The following is a 16,595-nucleotide window of genomic DNA, read 5'->3' on the forward strand; positions in this document are numbered from 1 at the left end:
CCAAATTAATATTTTAACTATGGTAGCATCATAAGATAGAATTCCTGGTAAATTTTATTATGATTTAATAAATAACTTATTCCAGATATTGGTCAAAGAATTGTTTCTGTTGCAAATAAATGAACTTTTTATTTATGGAATGCTGAGGGTGGAAATCTACAGTATTGAGAAACCAATTAATTGTAACTGTCAGGACAAATGCTGTATATTCTTACTCTCATGACATCAAGGCATAAAGCATAATCTTAACACTGTATTGGGGAGATATTTGTATGTCTTTTAAACAGTAGGAATAAATGTCTTTAACTTTGTTTGTATAGGGCACAAACCATCATGAAGGCTCGGTTAAAAGGAGCACAGACAGGTCGAAACCTCCTGAAGAAAAAATCTGATGCCTTAACTCTTCGATTTCGACAGATCCTAAAGAAGATAATAGAGGTAGAATGAACTGTGTTTAGAACAGTTATTTTAGAGGTATCTAAGGAGAGTCCAGCATGGCTGTTGGCATTTAAATTTTTCTTTATGTCACTTTAATTTAATATTCCTTTCAAGAGTAAAAATCCCATTATCACAGTAACACGTTTCAGATTACTGAATAAAATCCAACCTCATTAGTCTTCCTGCAAAGCCCCACTTGATCCCATCTGGCCCCTGCCCGCCTCTCCGATCTCATTTGGAACATTCTCCTACTATCTTCCTCCAGGACCTTTACATTAGCCTTTTCTTCTGCCTGAAATGTTCTTTCCTCAGAACTTCTTATGATTTGCTCCTCTGGCCATTCTGGTCTCTTCAGAGAGGCCATCCCTCATCACCTAATCTGAAGTGACCACCTGTATTTACTTCTGTCACATTTGCTTATTTTGGTTGTAGTGTGTGCTACTGCATATTTTCCTGTTTGATTGGTTAGTTCCTTGAGAGCAGGGACTTTTCTCATCTCTCAAACAGTGCTGGCCCATAATATGTTTCAATTCATCGCCTTTTGGGTAAAAGCTGTGTGAATATAGAAGTGTATTTAATAAGTGAAAGTTACTCCGTTTCCCCCACCCAACTACCCTTCTTTCATTTCCCAGAGGAGTTCTTCCGTGAACTTTGATGTATAGTCTGTCAGTCTGTCTTTCATGATGTTTTTAGAAACAGACATGCAACTGTTATATAATTCAATAATATTTCCTGGCTCTTGCCTCTGACAGAGTATGGCCAGCTTTCTACATCAGTGCATAGATTTGCCTCTTTCTTTATAGCAGCTCCTGGTGTTTCATCGAATGGATAATGGAATTTAGTCGTTTTCCTGTGTAGTTTTACCATTTTGTGGGGGAGGGTACTGTTAGATCCTTTCATGTATGTGTAGGAGTGCTGACGACACTGACTCCATCTTTGGCGCTCCATCTTGTTCATGCCTGCCCCATGACTTTGGCCCCGTGGAGGTTAATGTTTGCCCTGACCAGAATGTGGGAAGGCTTATCCTCATCCTCCTAAAGAGGCACACAGAGGGCGCCACTTGAGGTAACTAGTAGAGATGGCCGGCACACAGAAGGCACCGCTTTAGGTAAGTGGTAGAGATGGCTGGAGGAGCCGCTCCAGGTAACTAGTGAGATGGCTGGTGCACAGAAGGCGCCACTTTAGGTAATTATCCTGTGACGGCTCCTCCAAGCCCCCCCGCTCTATAAAAGCAGGGGGTTATGGGCTAGGCTTGGTGGACAGTAGCTGTTTGGGTCATTGTGCTTCCGGATCCCTCCCTGTCGGTGAGTTCCTGTGAGTTAAAGGGTGTAACCACTTCTGAGAGACTTGGCGCCGTTTCTTTCAGTCTGAGTGCCTTCTCAGTGTCCCTTCAACACCTTCTACCAGCCGGCAAGCCAGCCAGGCGACTGACGGTGAAGCTAGCACGGTCTAGCGGCCAGGCGGGGGAAAGCCCGAGCTGGGCTGGCTGGCCACCGCCATGTGAGGAGACTTGGCCGGGTATGTGTGCGCAGGGATGCCCTGAAAATGCCCAAGGGGTTGGTAAATAGCCTGCCTGAAATGGGAGAGAAGGGAGAGTGGCGTGGCAGTCGTGGTGGTGGCTTGGCTGTTGGTCTGTGCGTTGTGAAGTGCCGTGGAGCGAGAGTTGGGAGTAGAGAGGGATTTGGAACGAACCGGAGAGGTGGCCTTGGCTTCGTAAGGGGATGCACACTCTTCCCCTAGGGTCGTTCTGTCTGGAGGAATCCAGCAGCAGGGGAGATGCATGGGAATGACAGCCATGCGAGGGCGGAGAGGGTTGGTGCCCACCACCGAGCCCTAGAGGGAGAACTGTGAGGTCTCAGGAGAGTTGGCTTCCTGAGACCTTGATCCTTGGAGAAATGGCTCTGATGTGGAGGACTTCTCTTAGAGGGGGAAGATGATTTACAGGCAAGCCCTTTGATTGGAACAGAGCCTCAGGCCACTGCCTGAGGAGGAGCAGAAGAAATTCCCTCCGGTCAGGAAGTGACTGTGAGGGAATATTCTGCCCCTGACTTAATGGAGCTGGTCAGCCTAAGCTCTAGGAAGGGGGGCCCGAGAAGGGGTGGCAGGTTGGGTGTTGCGACTGTGGGATACTGGGGAGATGGTGTCTTGGTGGAGGTTTGGGGTGTCAAAAATGGTCTCAGTTCCTGCTCAACCTGCCTTGTGACAAATACATGCTACAGTCCTAGGTGAGGATCATGGGCGCTTAGCTGATTTGACTAGATAAATGCTAGTATTAAGATAACTTGGCCTAACTGAAGCCTGGCTCTCTGGCTTGCAGCTGGCTGCCTTCTTGCTGTGTCCTCACATGGTTTTTCCTCTGTGACATCTGTATGTTGTAATATTCTCTTATTAAAAGGACGTCAGTCAGGTTGAATTAGATTCCAGCCTAAACGCCTCATTTTAACTGAGGTTAGGGCTTCAACATACATGTTGTGGGAACACAATTCAGCCCTTTATATATACCATATATTTGATATTGAACAAATTAGAGAATAAATAATGTATTACATAACAATGTACTGAACTTGTGACATTGACCGTGAGCCAACCATTAATAAAAACCAAAATACAATGGGAGTTAAAAAACAAAAACAAACAAAAACCTTGGCCTAGCAAAGGGGATGTTCCCTGATCTCTATGGAAGAACTACAAGGAATTATATGTGAACTGGGACTGAAACCTGCCATTTACATCTAGCATTTTAGAGGCCTAGACACAGAAATATTTTTCTCTGGTTTGGAAGACCTTATATTACAGTCAGCCCCAGGGGCATGGTGGGAGACTTAGTGTCTCTCTTTGCCCCTGTGGTTAATCAGCCCCTATGGTGGCTGACTTAGGTCAAACCAAAAGAATCTGTCATAAGGGAAATAGGTTGAAAAATGGGAAAACAAAGGAGCCTTCCAGTGATAAAATGGCAGAGAGGGGGTCCATCAAGGTCTCAAAAAATTTGTGCAAGATCTAATTTTATACAGGTCCTTGAGAGAAAATCTACACAATGCAGTTTGGTCTTGCTAAGCCTATGGAAGGCATTGCTTAAGGCAAAGCAGTTTATTCCCTTGGAGAAAAACATGAGGTGTGCCCCCGAGAGCTCATTGCTCACAGAAATTTTAGGAGTGGATTTACCTTACCCCTAGAGACTAGGGGCTAGGCTAACATTGCCCTCTGGTGCCTGCAGTAGGGGGCAGACGGAGGCTCCATGTTGAATTAACCATTTACTGGTCTTGCACTAACAGACGGACTAGCTCTAATAGACACTGGAGCTGAAAGCACACTTATGGGAACCCCTTGAAATTTTGAGGAGAAATAAAGGCCATAGATGTTTTTAGGGACAGATTATTCAAAGTTCTACAAACGAGTCTTTACCTACCAATTGGCAGGCTTTCTCCCTGTGGTTTCCTAGTACATATCTCCCACACTTCTGAGTATTTTGGGCATAGATATTCTGCAGGATCTGAATCTAACAATGACAGGTGGATTCGGTTGCGTATCCAAGTAGTGAAACTTGGGGATCATGCAAAATGAGGACCGTATTATACAGCTGCTGGTTTCTAGAGAGTAGTAAATGTAAAACGATATGAGCTACTTATTAGGGGGACATGACAAGATTATTGCCACCATTAAAGAATTAGAAAAGGTGGCGGTAATCAGGCCTGCTCAAAGCCCATTCAGTAGTTGTTTTGGCCTATAATGAAATTTAATGGGACCTGGCAAATGACAATAGATTATAGGGAACTCTGTAAGATTACTCTGCTCATCCATGCCGTGGTACCTAGTATAGCCTTATTGTTAGGGGAAATCATGGCATCCATTAAGACGTATTACCTACTAGACTTGTCTAATGCCTTTTCTAGCTTTTATTAGGACGTGAATCCCAAGACCAGTTTCCCTTCATGCCGAATGGGAGTGACCTTCCAGGTGTTTCCCCAAAGATATCTGAGTCCCACTGTTCGTCAAGGGATGGTAGCTAGAGATGTGGAAAAATGAATTATTTCAGAAGAGATGGTGCTTTTATGTCACTGTTATGTTAACGTATGATTTATCCTCCCTGTGTTAAGCAGCCTCCTCATTCCAGGTGTGAGGTCTTAAGGGTGAGAGGTAAATACCAACAAGATCCAAGGGCTGGGTTAATCACTAAAGTTCCTGGGCATCATCTGCTTGAGTAAGACAAGTGTTGCCAGAGATGGTCATTGATAAAATGCAAGCCTTCCCATTCTCTAAAATGGTAAAGGAATTACAGGCTTTTTGTTGGTTTATTGGGTTACTGGAGACTTTTTATTCCCTCTCAAGTAATAGGGCAGACAGTAAGACCTTTTATATGCCTTGGTTAGGGGGGCAAGCCAGTGGGACTGGGGTACAAACCGACAAGAAGCTGTCTTAAAGGCAAAATGGCAGAAAACAAGTACAGGCCTCAGGGATATCGGTGCCAATGTGGCTTGTGAATTAGATGTAAATCCATATCTAGATGGGTTTGGCTGGGGCTTGTGGGATGGATGAAATCGGAAATGGATCCTGTTAGGATTCTGGCCTCAGTTACAGAAGGAAACAAGCCAGGTAGAATCTCGTGGAGAAACAGGTGTTAGCTGTATATCTTGCACTGCAGCAGATGGAAGGCCTGAGTGCTGATTTGCCTGTGATGGCCTGAACCTCTCTGCTGGTAGGAGGACGAAGGATAGACATGTGCAGTACACATAAGGGTGCCTGTGCGCGGGTGAGCACCCTACAGAGCTGGCATGCATATCTACAGCAGAGGAACCTGCTCTCTGATGAGCTGCACCTGTTACTGTGGCCGGTCACTTAAGCCGACCCCGCCCAACTTCAGAAGTTTCTGAAATTATGGCCTCCCCTTCCCCCTGCCCCATTAGGGAAGGGGTAGGCTCATCTCCAGCAGGTACAGAGTATACTGGTGTCTTTTTCCTCTCTGGCATGCCTCTGCCATCCAGCTGGGTACCGATGTACTTTGGTTTGAAGGAACTAAATGAAGTCAGTGGGCAGACTTGAGAGTGGTATGGATTGTGTTCACTCATGAGCCAGTGCCCCTCAGTTCGGCTACTGACAGCTGGGCAGTGTTGTGAGGGTTGACAACATGGATGCTGTGACAGCACAAAGAAGGCTGGGCAACTTTAAGTAGACCCTTGTGGAGAGTGGAACTGCAAGAAGATACTTGGGAAGTATGCCCTAAGCCCAGTGCAGCCATCCAGTAGCCATCCAGGTATGGCATCTGTCCCTGCTCACTCCCCATCCACACTACCAGGCAGTGCCGAGGCACATGCTCTAGCGCAGGTATGAGCCCTTCAGCTGGAGAAAATGCTGACCCTGTCTGATACAGCAGAATGGGCCCATCATAAATCAGGACACTGAGGTCCCAAAAGCACCTGGGAAATAAGTAAGGAGATTACATTTTTCTTTAAAACATTTCAGTCTACAAGCTGCTGACAAGGACTGCCTCCAGTGCCACCTCAAGCAATAAACATCGTACCACACCCTGGGATATATTGGGCAGACTGTAAACTCTGTTTCTCACTAGCAGATTGATTACATAAGCCCTTTGCCAGTATTGGGAGAGCACAAATATGCACTGACCTGCGTGGACACTGGCATAGGACTTGTACGAGCCTTTGTAAAAGACCCAATCGGGCTGCAGCTGTAATGGATTAATAAAACTGGAGAGCACATATAAACGCCCCTGACTCCGTGATCAAGGCACACATTTTACTGGCCATGATGTCCAAGAATGGGCAGAGGCCTGGAGTATATTGTGGACTTCCCACCTGCCATACAGTCTCACTGTTGCAGGCCTAATTGAAACAATGAATGGACTAATAAAAAACACATTAAAGACTTCATCATGGCTCCCTGAAAGGATGGTCTCCAAGACTAACCAGCAGTTCAGTTCCTTAAAGCTGTGCCTGGAGCAGGACAGACGTCTGCATATGAACACCTTACCGGCAACACCCCTGCAGCTTGCAGCTCTCCTGTGCTGGCGTTGTCTGGAGACCTGAGGTCTGTTGGGGGAGGAGGGCCTCCTTTTGTGATTGCTAGAAGACTTCCCAAGTGGTAAGACTTTTGTTCATTGGAAATAAACTTGGAATGCCTCCTCCAGGTGGCTTGGTATCCTAATCCCTTTGGGCCAAGGCCTCACATCCAGTATTATTCTTAACCCTTCATTATACATTGGTCAGGGCCCAATACCTGCAAATAACTGCTTCTGAACCTGTGATGCTTGGTATTGAGGTAGGGTTGGTTAGTATGTAGTGCAGACAGAAATACCCATGTACAATATAGACACACCGTATGATGATACCAAGGGGCAAAATATATGGTATCTTCTCCCAGGTAAAATACCTAAGCCAGGGATGATCTTTGCTCATGGGGCCCAAACAACTACCCTGTTGTTTCTAAATGAAGCTTTGCCATATCTATTGCCTATAGAACCTTTTTTACTGCCCTCAACTTGCGTCGTTAATGTTTCTGTTGTGTTTGGAAGCTTCCTCTTATCATAGGCCACCACTTAACCTTGAGGTTTACAATTGATCTGAATGCTGGGTCTGCAGAAAAGGTTGCTGGGGACTTGTAGTTCGAAGTATTTTCCTTGGCCTTACAGATATATTAATGTTGTTGCTGTGGTATAAGACATGCAATTCCCTTCCTGATACCTGGCCGTAGGGTGCCAGAGTCCAGCTCCAGCAGGTCCAGGGGTCCCTGAAGGATGGACGGTGTCGGCAAAAGGGAGTGAGAGAGCCTTGGCTTCTTTCTGATCACCAGGTGGGCATCTCTGCTCTGTCGGTTTTTGTGTTTTTATTTATAGATCAAGTTGTTAACATGACATCAAAATGTAGAATTTTTACGTGATAAAATGTTTTAAAAAGTGTACAGAAACAGGTTTTACAGAGGCATTTTTGCAGAACTCTAATTTCAGTGAGGTAGTTAATTTTTACAAATAATAGGATAACGGGATATTTCTCAGTGAAAAGTAGATAACACACATTTGTTTAAACTGGTAGTAAATCTTACAACTAAGAAGATCGCAGGATGTTCTTAGTGAGAAGCAGATAGCAGACACATGTTTATATCACTAAGATTCAGGCATAAGCTAGGAGTCATTCTGTCTGGCTCACAGAAGGAAGAAGGTATTTGTGCTGGTTAGTAAGTTAAACCTTGTTATTTGATGTTGAAGGTGTAAGCACCATACGGGCCCTAGATGCGCCAGCCTTTGTATATTAGTTTAAGTTTTAACTACTCTTACCCATCCTCATAACGGGTATCAGTGTAAGGGAAGGTATTTGTGGCACCAATTAGCAAAGGTCTGTGCGGTAACTTATGTCCTGCTCTTGTCTGTTTCTTATCTCTAGGCTCTTTTTCTCCAGGCCAGAGTGAATAGTAACTCTTTGTTCTTAACCCTCTTCTATTATCTATGTCTTGGGGTTGTGAGGCTCATTAGAAGAGCCTTTTGACAAACATCTGCAGTGCTTTGTCTAAATTCTTCTTTGTAGAGGTGGGAATATGCTTCTCAGGAGGTATCTGTGTGGGAAATATCAGTCTGATTTGGAACATTGTGCAGCCTAATCAATAACAGCAATTCCATTTCCAATATGGACCAATAGAAGAAGGAGATACCAGTTTTGCTTCTTGGCAGGAGCTGTGCAAACCTCTGCCGTTTCCTTGTTGTGACTGTGTCATCCAGCAAGGCCGACGCGTCTCCCAGCAGTTGGGTCATTGTGGAAGAATGACATGTAAAGATTATTTGGGCCACAAAGATGTTGAGGGTAGAGTGCAGGAGTGCTGGTAGCACTGACTTGCATTTGCCCTCCATCTTGTTCATGCTGTGAAGTGACCTCCCTTGGCAGCCAGTAGAGATGGCTGGTGCACAGAGGATACGGCTGTAGGTAACACCCCTGTGACCTCTCCACCGTGGCCCGCCCCCTCCTGCTCTATAGAAGCTGGGGGCTTATGATCCAGACTTGGCAGGGAATAGCTGCATAGCTGCCTGGATCGTTTGTTCCTCCCTGCAAAAAGTCTGTAAATAGGCTGCAATGCTTTGCATTGTGTTTGGTCTCAGAGTGTCGTCTTAGCCTGGAAGGTACTTGACTGTCTCTCCTCCACCTTCTAACAGTGTATGTGCTGACATTTCTCTGGAAAATCTTAGATGCTCAAACATCTATTCATTTACATTTTTGATGGAGAACTGCCAAATTGTTTTCCAGGTTCTACCAATTTACATTCCTAACGGGTGACTATGAGAGGACCTGTTCTCTCAAATTCCTCATCACGGGGTATTATTAATCTTTGTTGCCAATCTATGGGGCAAAAATTGGTATCTTTTAATTTGTACCACTTTTGAAATTGAGGTTGAACATCTTTTCATGTTTATTGGTAATTTGATTTTCTTGGTGAATATCTTTTGTGGAGGTTCTACAAATATTCTAGTTAGTGTATAAAATGCCAAAAATACTGTCTTCTAGCTTTTTAAAGATTTTTTGTTGTTGTTTGGTCAAGCTGTTTTTTTCTTCTTCCCTTTAACATGGCTTTTGGGTTACACATAATGCTTAGAAAGGGCTAAACAATTAATAAAATATTCTATGTTTTATAGGGTTTTTTTTTAACTTTAATTACTGGAGTGTGTGTGTGTGTGTATGTATGATGTGAGGGGGTAGGGATTTAGCTTATCATTTTGTAAATGGGTGGCCAGTTAAATGGTCTATTTATGTTACTAAATTCCCATATAGATCTCTAGCTCTTTCTGAGTTCTGTTATGTTTCCTTGACTTATTTGTCCCCATAGTGAATGAATTTCCCTATTGTAGCTGTACATTTAAAAAAATGTTTTTAATGTTTGTTTTTTGAGGGAGAAACTGAGTGTAGGTGGGGATGGGCAGAGAGAGAGGGGGACACAGAATCTGAAGCAGGCTCAAGGCTCTGAGCTGCCAGCACAAAGCCCGACACAGGGCTCAAACCCACAAAGTGTGAGATCATGATGAGAGCTGAAGTCGAATGCTTAACCGACTGAGCCACCCAGGCGTCCCATGTAGCTATACATTTTTAATACTTGGTAACTCTGCCCATCTGCCCTAGTTTTTTTCCTTTCAAAAAGATTATTGGAGGGGCACCTGGGTGGCTCAGTCGGTTAAGCGTCCGACGTCGGCTCAGGTCATGATTTCGCGGTTCGTGGTTCAAGCCCTTCGTTGGGCTCTGTGCTGACAGCTCAGAGCCTGGAGCCTGTCTTTGGATTCTGTGTCTCCCTTTCTCTGACCCTCCCCTGCTCATGCTGTCTCTCAAAAATAATAAAAAACATTAATAAAAATTAAAAAATTATTGGATTTTCTCAAACATTCAACATTCCAGGTTTATATTAAAGTAACTATGCCATTAAGATTTTGACTGCATTGCAGTGAATTTACGAGATTATTTTGAGTAAATTGGCATGAACTCCTTCAGAAATAAGATTAGTCCTTCAGTAAAGATCATTTTCTGTTTCTTCATGTCTTTATTCTGGTGTTTTAATTATAAACCGTATGGTTTTGTAACATTGTTAATGACCATAACCAAAATCATTAAAGCAAAACTGGATATTTTTTATGAAGTCAATATTTTAGACACGCACCTGGCATGAAATACTGGTTATTAAAGAAAGGCAATTTTGATGTTTTTTTTCCTTGTACAAAACTTGGTTGAATCAGTTGTTTATGCTTTTGCAGACGAAGATGTTGATGGGTGAAGTGATGAGAGAAGCCGCCTTCTCACTCGCTGAGGCCAAGTTCACGGCAGGGGACTTCAGGTAAGAGACTTAATGGGGTGTTTTGAAAAATTAAAGTGCTTTCATGTTCAGAATTTCCCCTAAAAGCTGTTCTTAAGGCAAAACATACCAGCATTCAAGACAGACGATGGGGTTGAAGTGTTTGCTCCTGCTCTGCGCCCTCAGCACTCGTGTCTGTGTTAGCACCGCCTGTGCCGTCACACGGCTGTAGCCACCGCACAGTTAATGTTTCATAGTCTGCTTTCATTTAACGTTATATCGTGAACATTTTTTCCCCTGGTTTTTACATAGCTGTCGAACCTTTCTCTAAATGTACATAATTAACCATTTCTCCTAATGGTGGACCTTTGGGTTGGTTTTCAGATTTTTGGAATATTAGAAAAGATGCCATAAACCCCTTCATGTTTATATATTTTTGTTTCTGTAGAAATATTATTTCCTAAGGATAACTTTGAGAGTGGAATTGGTTGTTAAAGGGCGTACATTCTCTAAGACTTTTGTCCTCTCAGTACCTGCTTTACAGAGCATATAAAATGTTTTTGTTTTTCCTTAACAAAGGGGCTTTGCCAGTTATGTTGTGATTCTCCCCAAGTAATCTCGCGGGGTAAACCAGGCAAGCGTTACTATTCTCCATTTAAATTCAGTGCCGTCCTGAGGGCGCACGGCTGTTTGGGGGGCAGAGGTGGAAATGGTTTTCAGGGGTTTCATTTTTGTTATCGTTACCCCATGACACAGTGTCTCCATTCTTAGTTCGTGTTATCCAGGAGCTGTACCTGGGGGGCAAGTCTTACAGCCCCCAGGGCAGAAGGTTTGGAAGCGATGGACTTGAAGTTTGCCAGTGTCCGTGGGACAGCACCTTGCAGTCCCTTTTCTAGCGGAGAGGGACTCAGTAGTATGAGTGGAATGGGGATGTGTTTAGGGCGGTTATACAAACAAGTTGGGGAGCTGGACAAAACCAGATGGAAGTCAGGTTCCAGGGTAAAGGAAGTGGAGTCCAGCTTAGGCAAATCTAGAAGGTTTGGACGGCAAACCTAGAGGGAGCGAATTTTCTCTCAATTACATTAACTGACTGAAAGCCCTTAAAGTCACTTCTGTGGCACCACATGCCTGACTGAAAATTCAAGCAGCCCATTCATGTATTTTCAGATCGTTGTTTTGTTATTTTCTTATGGTTAATGTTTTGAAAAATTGTTCATTCTTTACTCTCTGAGGCCCTCTTCTGGCAGCAATGATTTTTTTCTTTTTCTGGAAAGACAGTGATCAGAACATACTGAGTTGTGTGCTCTGTCACCCTTGTTGAAATTACCCAGTAGGTCTCTGTAGTTTTCTCACTCTGAAATCTCACTAAATCGCGGCCTTTTCTCTTTCTGCAGCACCACAGTTATTCAAAATGTAAATAAAGCCCAAGTGAAGATTCGAGCTAAGAAAGATAATGTAGCAGGTAACTTTTCAACCCTTTAGCATGCTTAGGAAGACAAGAGGACGTTTATATATGTATGTATTTATGTTTCTATTTCTTTTTGAGAGAGCACGAGTGGGAGAGGACCAGATTGAGAGAGGTATACCGAGAAACCAAAGCAGGCCCCAGGCTCTGGGCTGTCAGTCATGCTTAAATGACTGAGCCACCCAGGTGCCCCAAGAAAAGATGACATTAAAAATTAATCTGTTCGTACAGCAAGATCTTCATGTCTTAGCTAATCTCTTCTACTTAGAACAAGTTTATTGGCTTTCCATGTTAAAACTATTGCCAGAGGATGCGGGGGGGGGGGGGACGGAGAGTTCACTAGGTGTAGAGTTACCGTTACACCAGATGAGTAAGTTTCAGAAATCTGCTGTACAACATAGTGCCTGTAGTTAACCATGCAGTGCTGTGTACCTAAAACTTAGGGTAGCTCTTGTGTTGAGTGGTTTTTTTTTTAATCTTTTTTTTGATGTTTTATTTATTTTTGAGAGAGAGGCAGCATGGGCAGGGGAGGGTCAGAGAGAGAGACACACAGAATTCAAGACAGGCTCCAGGCTCTGAGCTAGTTGTCAGCACAGAGCCCAATGCGGGGCTCGAACCCACAAACCATGAGATCTTGACCCGAGCTGAAGTCGGATGCTCAACCGACTGAGCCACCCAGCACCCCACGTGTTGAGTGTTCTCAATACACAGACACACACGTGAAAAGGGACACAAATCTTTTGGAGGTGATAGGTTGATTGCCTTGAATGTGGTGGTGGTGTCATGGATGTACCCATGTATCCAAGTTCATCAAAATTATACATAAAATATGTGCAGGTGTTTTTTTATTTTATTTTATGTCTACCTCAAAACTGAAAGGAAAAAAATTGTGACAGATCTTATTACTCAGGATAATTTGATTATTAAATAGGAATCCGTGCTTAAGATCGCAGCTTCCTAAATTCACTGAAACCAGTTCCAGTTCCAGACAGTCTCTTCACTTTTAAGTATTTGCTGAAAAAGAAACGCAGGGAACAGTGGTGATTAAGAAACAGTACTTCAAGGCCATGTTTGTGAATTCACGTTTTTGTGTTTAACAGGTGTTACCTTGCCAGTGTTTGAACATTACCATGAAGGAACTGACAGTAAGTGTGAAACTTTGGTAGTCTGTGTCTCTGGATTCTCCAGGTTCCTCTCAATTTTTTTTTTTTTCTGGAAAACGGTGCTAGATCGATAAACCTTCTTTGAGTTTAGTGGTTCCAATGTTAGCAGCCTTCTTATCTGGTACTATTGAGACGATAGTCAATCAAAGTGTTATGGCAGAGAGTCTTAAAACATTGTAATGTCTTTTTTTTTTTTAACAATTTTTTTTCTTTTTAACATTTATTTATTTTTGAGACAGAGACAGATCATGAGCAGGGGAGGGGCAGAGAGAGAGGGACACACAGAATCAGACACAGGGTCCAGGCTATGAGCTGTCAGCACAGAGCCTGATGTGGGGCTTGAACCCACAAACCATGAGATCATGAGCCGAAATCAGATGCTCAACCGACTGAGCCACCCATGCGCCCCCATTGTAAGGTCTTAAAATGTTTTGTTTCTGCCTAGAAATACATAAATGTACAGTCATTTGCTATTAAAAAAAATTAGACTTCTGTGTTGTCTTTCTACATACCCATAATGCATTGTGTATAATTTTCAGTTTGAATTTCTTTAAAATAAGGTTTTAGACTCTCTGCTGATTTTTCCTAGATTTTTATAGCTCAGGCTCAATTTCTTACAGTTGTATTGGAATTTCCTAATTTGATAGCATTTTTGGGGTTGTAACATTTTTATTCTTTCTAAAGTAATCAACTTTTCTTCATAGAAACAACAGTTTTTGGTACTTCTCTTTCATTGGTTCGCATAGGATATTTGGTACAGGCTTGAATAAAGAAATGGAGCATCCTCGAGAGCCCCTGTTAATGGAGTGTTACTGTACGATGGGCATCAGGCCATGTGATGTACAAGGGGACGGGAAACAGTGTAAATAAAATGAAGGTTAAAAGCTTCTCGTATAGTTGTAGTTAGAATAGCTTCCTTGGGAAGAGAAGCATGTTCACTGTTAACTCTGAGGTCTAGAGCACAGACTGATGGTTACCAGAGGGGAGCTGGGTGGGGGGGTCGGTTACGTAGCGGGTGGGGATTAAGGAGTGCATTTGGGATGAGCACTGGGCGTTACATGGAAGTACTGAATCACTGGCTTGTTCACCTGAAACTAATCTTACAGTGTATGTTTACTAATTAGTACTTAAAAAAACTTCACATCAGAACAAACATGTTCACTCTTCAGCCTGTCTTAGGGAGAAGGATGGGTACTTAATGTTTCCATTTAACAAGGGCTAGTGAATTTGTTTCTCCTTGGTTGGTATTATTCTGACTTCTTCTTGGGAAATTTATGGGGAAGATTATTTACTGTCTAATTACAAATGTTGTCTGACTGGTTCTTTCAGGTTATGAACTGACTGGTTTAGCCAGAGGTGGGGAACAGTTGGCTAAATTAAAGAGGAATTATGCCAAAGCAGTGGAATTACTGGTGGAACTAGCTTCGCTTCAGGTCAGTAGCAGGAGAGCTGGGGACTGGCTTCCTTTGACATGAGAGCCCAGAGGGGAAGATTCCGGTCTTGAATCCATGCATCCTGCACTTAGGCGTCAAACTATTTCCATGATTTTATGTGGGGAAAAAAACCAGGGACGTTTTGAGTCCTGAAATGATGGCTTCTGTACCATTGTCCCTACTTTTTAACTACTAACAAAACGGGTGTGCAGTGGTATGGTTTCACTCTTGGGTAGCTGAGAATAGCCACAGTCAACTGGATTTAAATGTAAATATAACACAGTTTATGCATGAAAGCTATTTTTTCCCCTTCGTGACTAGTTAATCTAGATCTCTGTAATAATGCCTGATTCTCTCCCCTTGCCATTTTTATAACATTAGGCAAATCTGAAGTGAACAAATTGTAATAGAAAGGCAGTAGAGCTAGCTCTGGGGAAATCTCCCAAGAACTTTCTTGTTTTTTAAGCAGATTGAAAAATAGTCTTGGTTTCTAAATGTTTTCTACATGAAGCCGAATGAACAGGACATGATTAGGAAGACTTCATGCTCACATTATTTGTCTTATTTTAGACTTCCTTTGTTACGCTGGATGAAGCTATTAAGATAACCAACAGGCGTGTAAATGCCATTGAACATGGTGAGTGTAAGCTGCTGTGCGGCTCCGTGTTCACCGCTTGGCCACACCTCCACACTTGCTACTCGGCCGCTGGGAATCCGGCCCCGATCACAAGGTGAAGGCGACCTCGCCCGGTGGGGAGCGCCGCGAGTCAGCAGTGAAGGGGTCACTAGGTGCTCTGATAGAAGGATGTATAGGATTGGGGGGAGTTATGCAGTGGCATGGGAAGTTAAAAATTCTGGAATGTTTTATTCACTTCTGGTTATGAGTAGAGGGCCCAACTATTTTTCAGGAGCCCTCGTGCTTTCTTTAGTTCTTTCCAGTGACTCAGTGTTCTTTTGAACACATTCGATATTCAACTTTAAAACCCTTTCCTGCTCTTCTCCTTGATTCCTGAAAATTTCCCTATTTGATGTATTTTTTTTCCATCACTTACTTCATTGTTCAAAACTATGCTTAGAGTTGGCACAGTACTTTCCGTTCAAGGAACTTTTTTCATTAAAGAAACACTCAGTTTTAAGGTAAGAAAGGAATACATTTTGAGCAGCAAAGAACTCGTTTTGGTCCTTTAAAGACGAGGTTCTCTCATTTTTAAAAACTCAACACACATTTCCTGTCCATTGCTAGTGTCCGGCTTTGTCAGTGGAATTGCAAGCATAACAGTGGGGAAGGTTGGTTATAAATAGTTCCAACCCTTCGAGTTCAGTTTTTAGCAGCAGACAGACCAGTTCTGTGTAAAGTAGCACCTTGTGACTACTGTCAAACTCTGCGACTTAGTGCATTCTCTTTGCTTGACGATCTACTCTTTTTTTTTTTTTTTTCCTTATTTCTTTTTTCTTTAAGAGAGCGTGAGTGGAGGAGAGGGGCACAGGGAGAAAGAGAATCCCTGGGGGCTTGATCTCCTGACCCTGGGATCTGATGATCTGCTTTTTAACAGTGGATTGGTGATAGTTTATATATAGCATCTGTGGTTTGGTGTTAGTCATACAAATCCAGTACATTCAGTGTTGTGTATATTGTGGTTCAGTGTTTGTCTATAGAAAGGACCCTAGAAAGGTATACACCCAAAATTTACAGTAGTTATTTTAGTAGTTGGATTATACTTTATTTTTTTTTCTTTCTTGTATTAAATGCACATTGATATTATAATTAGAAAAAGTGTTATACAGATGAACACTGGCAATTTGAAAAAGGTTTGAAGTTCTCATACACACACATATGTATTTTTAAACCCTAGTCATCATCCCCCGGATCGAACGCACCCTTGCTTACATCATCACAGAGCTGGATGAGCGAGAGCGAGAAGAGTTCTATAGGTTTGTTGGAATTGGCCGTTATTGGTCATTTTTTGTTTTCATATTCCAAAGGCTAGATTTGCTCAGAGACTTGTTGGCTTATATTCTTTAGAATTAGCACAGCCTGTATTTTATTCTGATAAATAAGAAGCAAGACCTAATGTTGGCAAAGGCTATATGGAGATTAATCTATGCCAAGGTTTGCATATACTTAAAATGTGGCATGCCAAACAATGGCCAAATCATGGAAAGAGCCTAAATGTCCATCAACTGATGAGTGGATCAAGATGTGGTTTACATATACAATGGAATACTTCGTGGCAATGAGAAAGAATGAAATCTGGCCATTTATAGCAACGTGGATGGAACTCGAGGGTGTTATGCTAAGTGAAGTAAGTTAGGCAGAGAAAGACAGAT

The 16,595-nt window shown here is 42.8% G+C and overlaps 1 protein-coding gene across 3 annotated transcripts in view; it reads left to right on the forward strand.

The window, feature by feature from the left end:
- ATP6V1D (ATPase H+ transporting V1 subunit D) overlaps positions 1-16,595 on the forward strand; it is a 33,860-nt gene that overhangs the window by 4,198 nt on the left and 13,067 nt on the right. For all 3 annotated transcript variants that reach the window (XR_003913131.1, XR_003913132.1, XM_029951395.1), the window contains exons 2-8: positions 321-438; positions 10,169-10,248; positions 11,601-11,668; positions 12,772-12,816; positions 14,164-14,267; positions 14,838-14,904; positions 16,121-16,199. Coding sequence is in view for 1 of the 3 variants with exons in the window: in XM_029951395.1 (XP_029807255.1) it covers positions 321-438; positions 10,169-10,248; positions 11,601-11,668; positions 12,772-12,816; positions 14,164-14,267; positions 14,838-14,904; positions 16,121-16,199 (561 nt within the window). In the remaining 2 variants the exon portion in view is untranslated. The remainder of the gene's footprint in view (positions 1-320; positions 439-10,168; positions 10,249-11,600; positions 11,669-12,771; positions 12,817-14,163; positions 14,268-14,837; positions 14,905-16,120; positions 16,200-16,595) is intronic.

The sequence above is a fragment of the Suricata suricatta genome, chromosome 9 (genome assembly GCF_006229205.1).
Source record: "Suricata suricatta isolate VVHF042 chromosome 9, meerkat_22Aug2017_6uvM2_HiC, whole genome shotgun sequence".
Lineage (NCBI taxonomy): Eukaryota > Metazoa > Chordata > Mammalia > Carnivora > Herpestidae > Suricata > Suricata suricatta.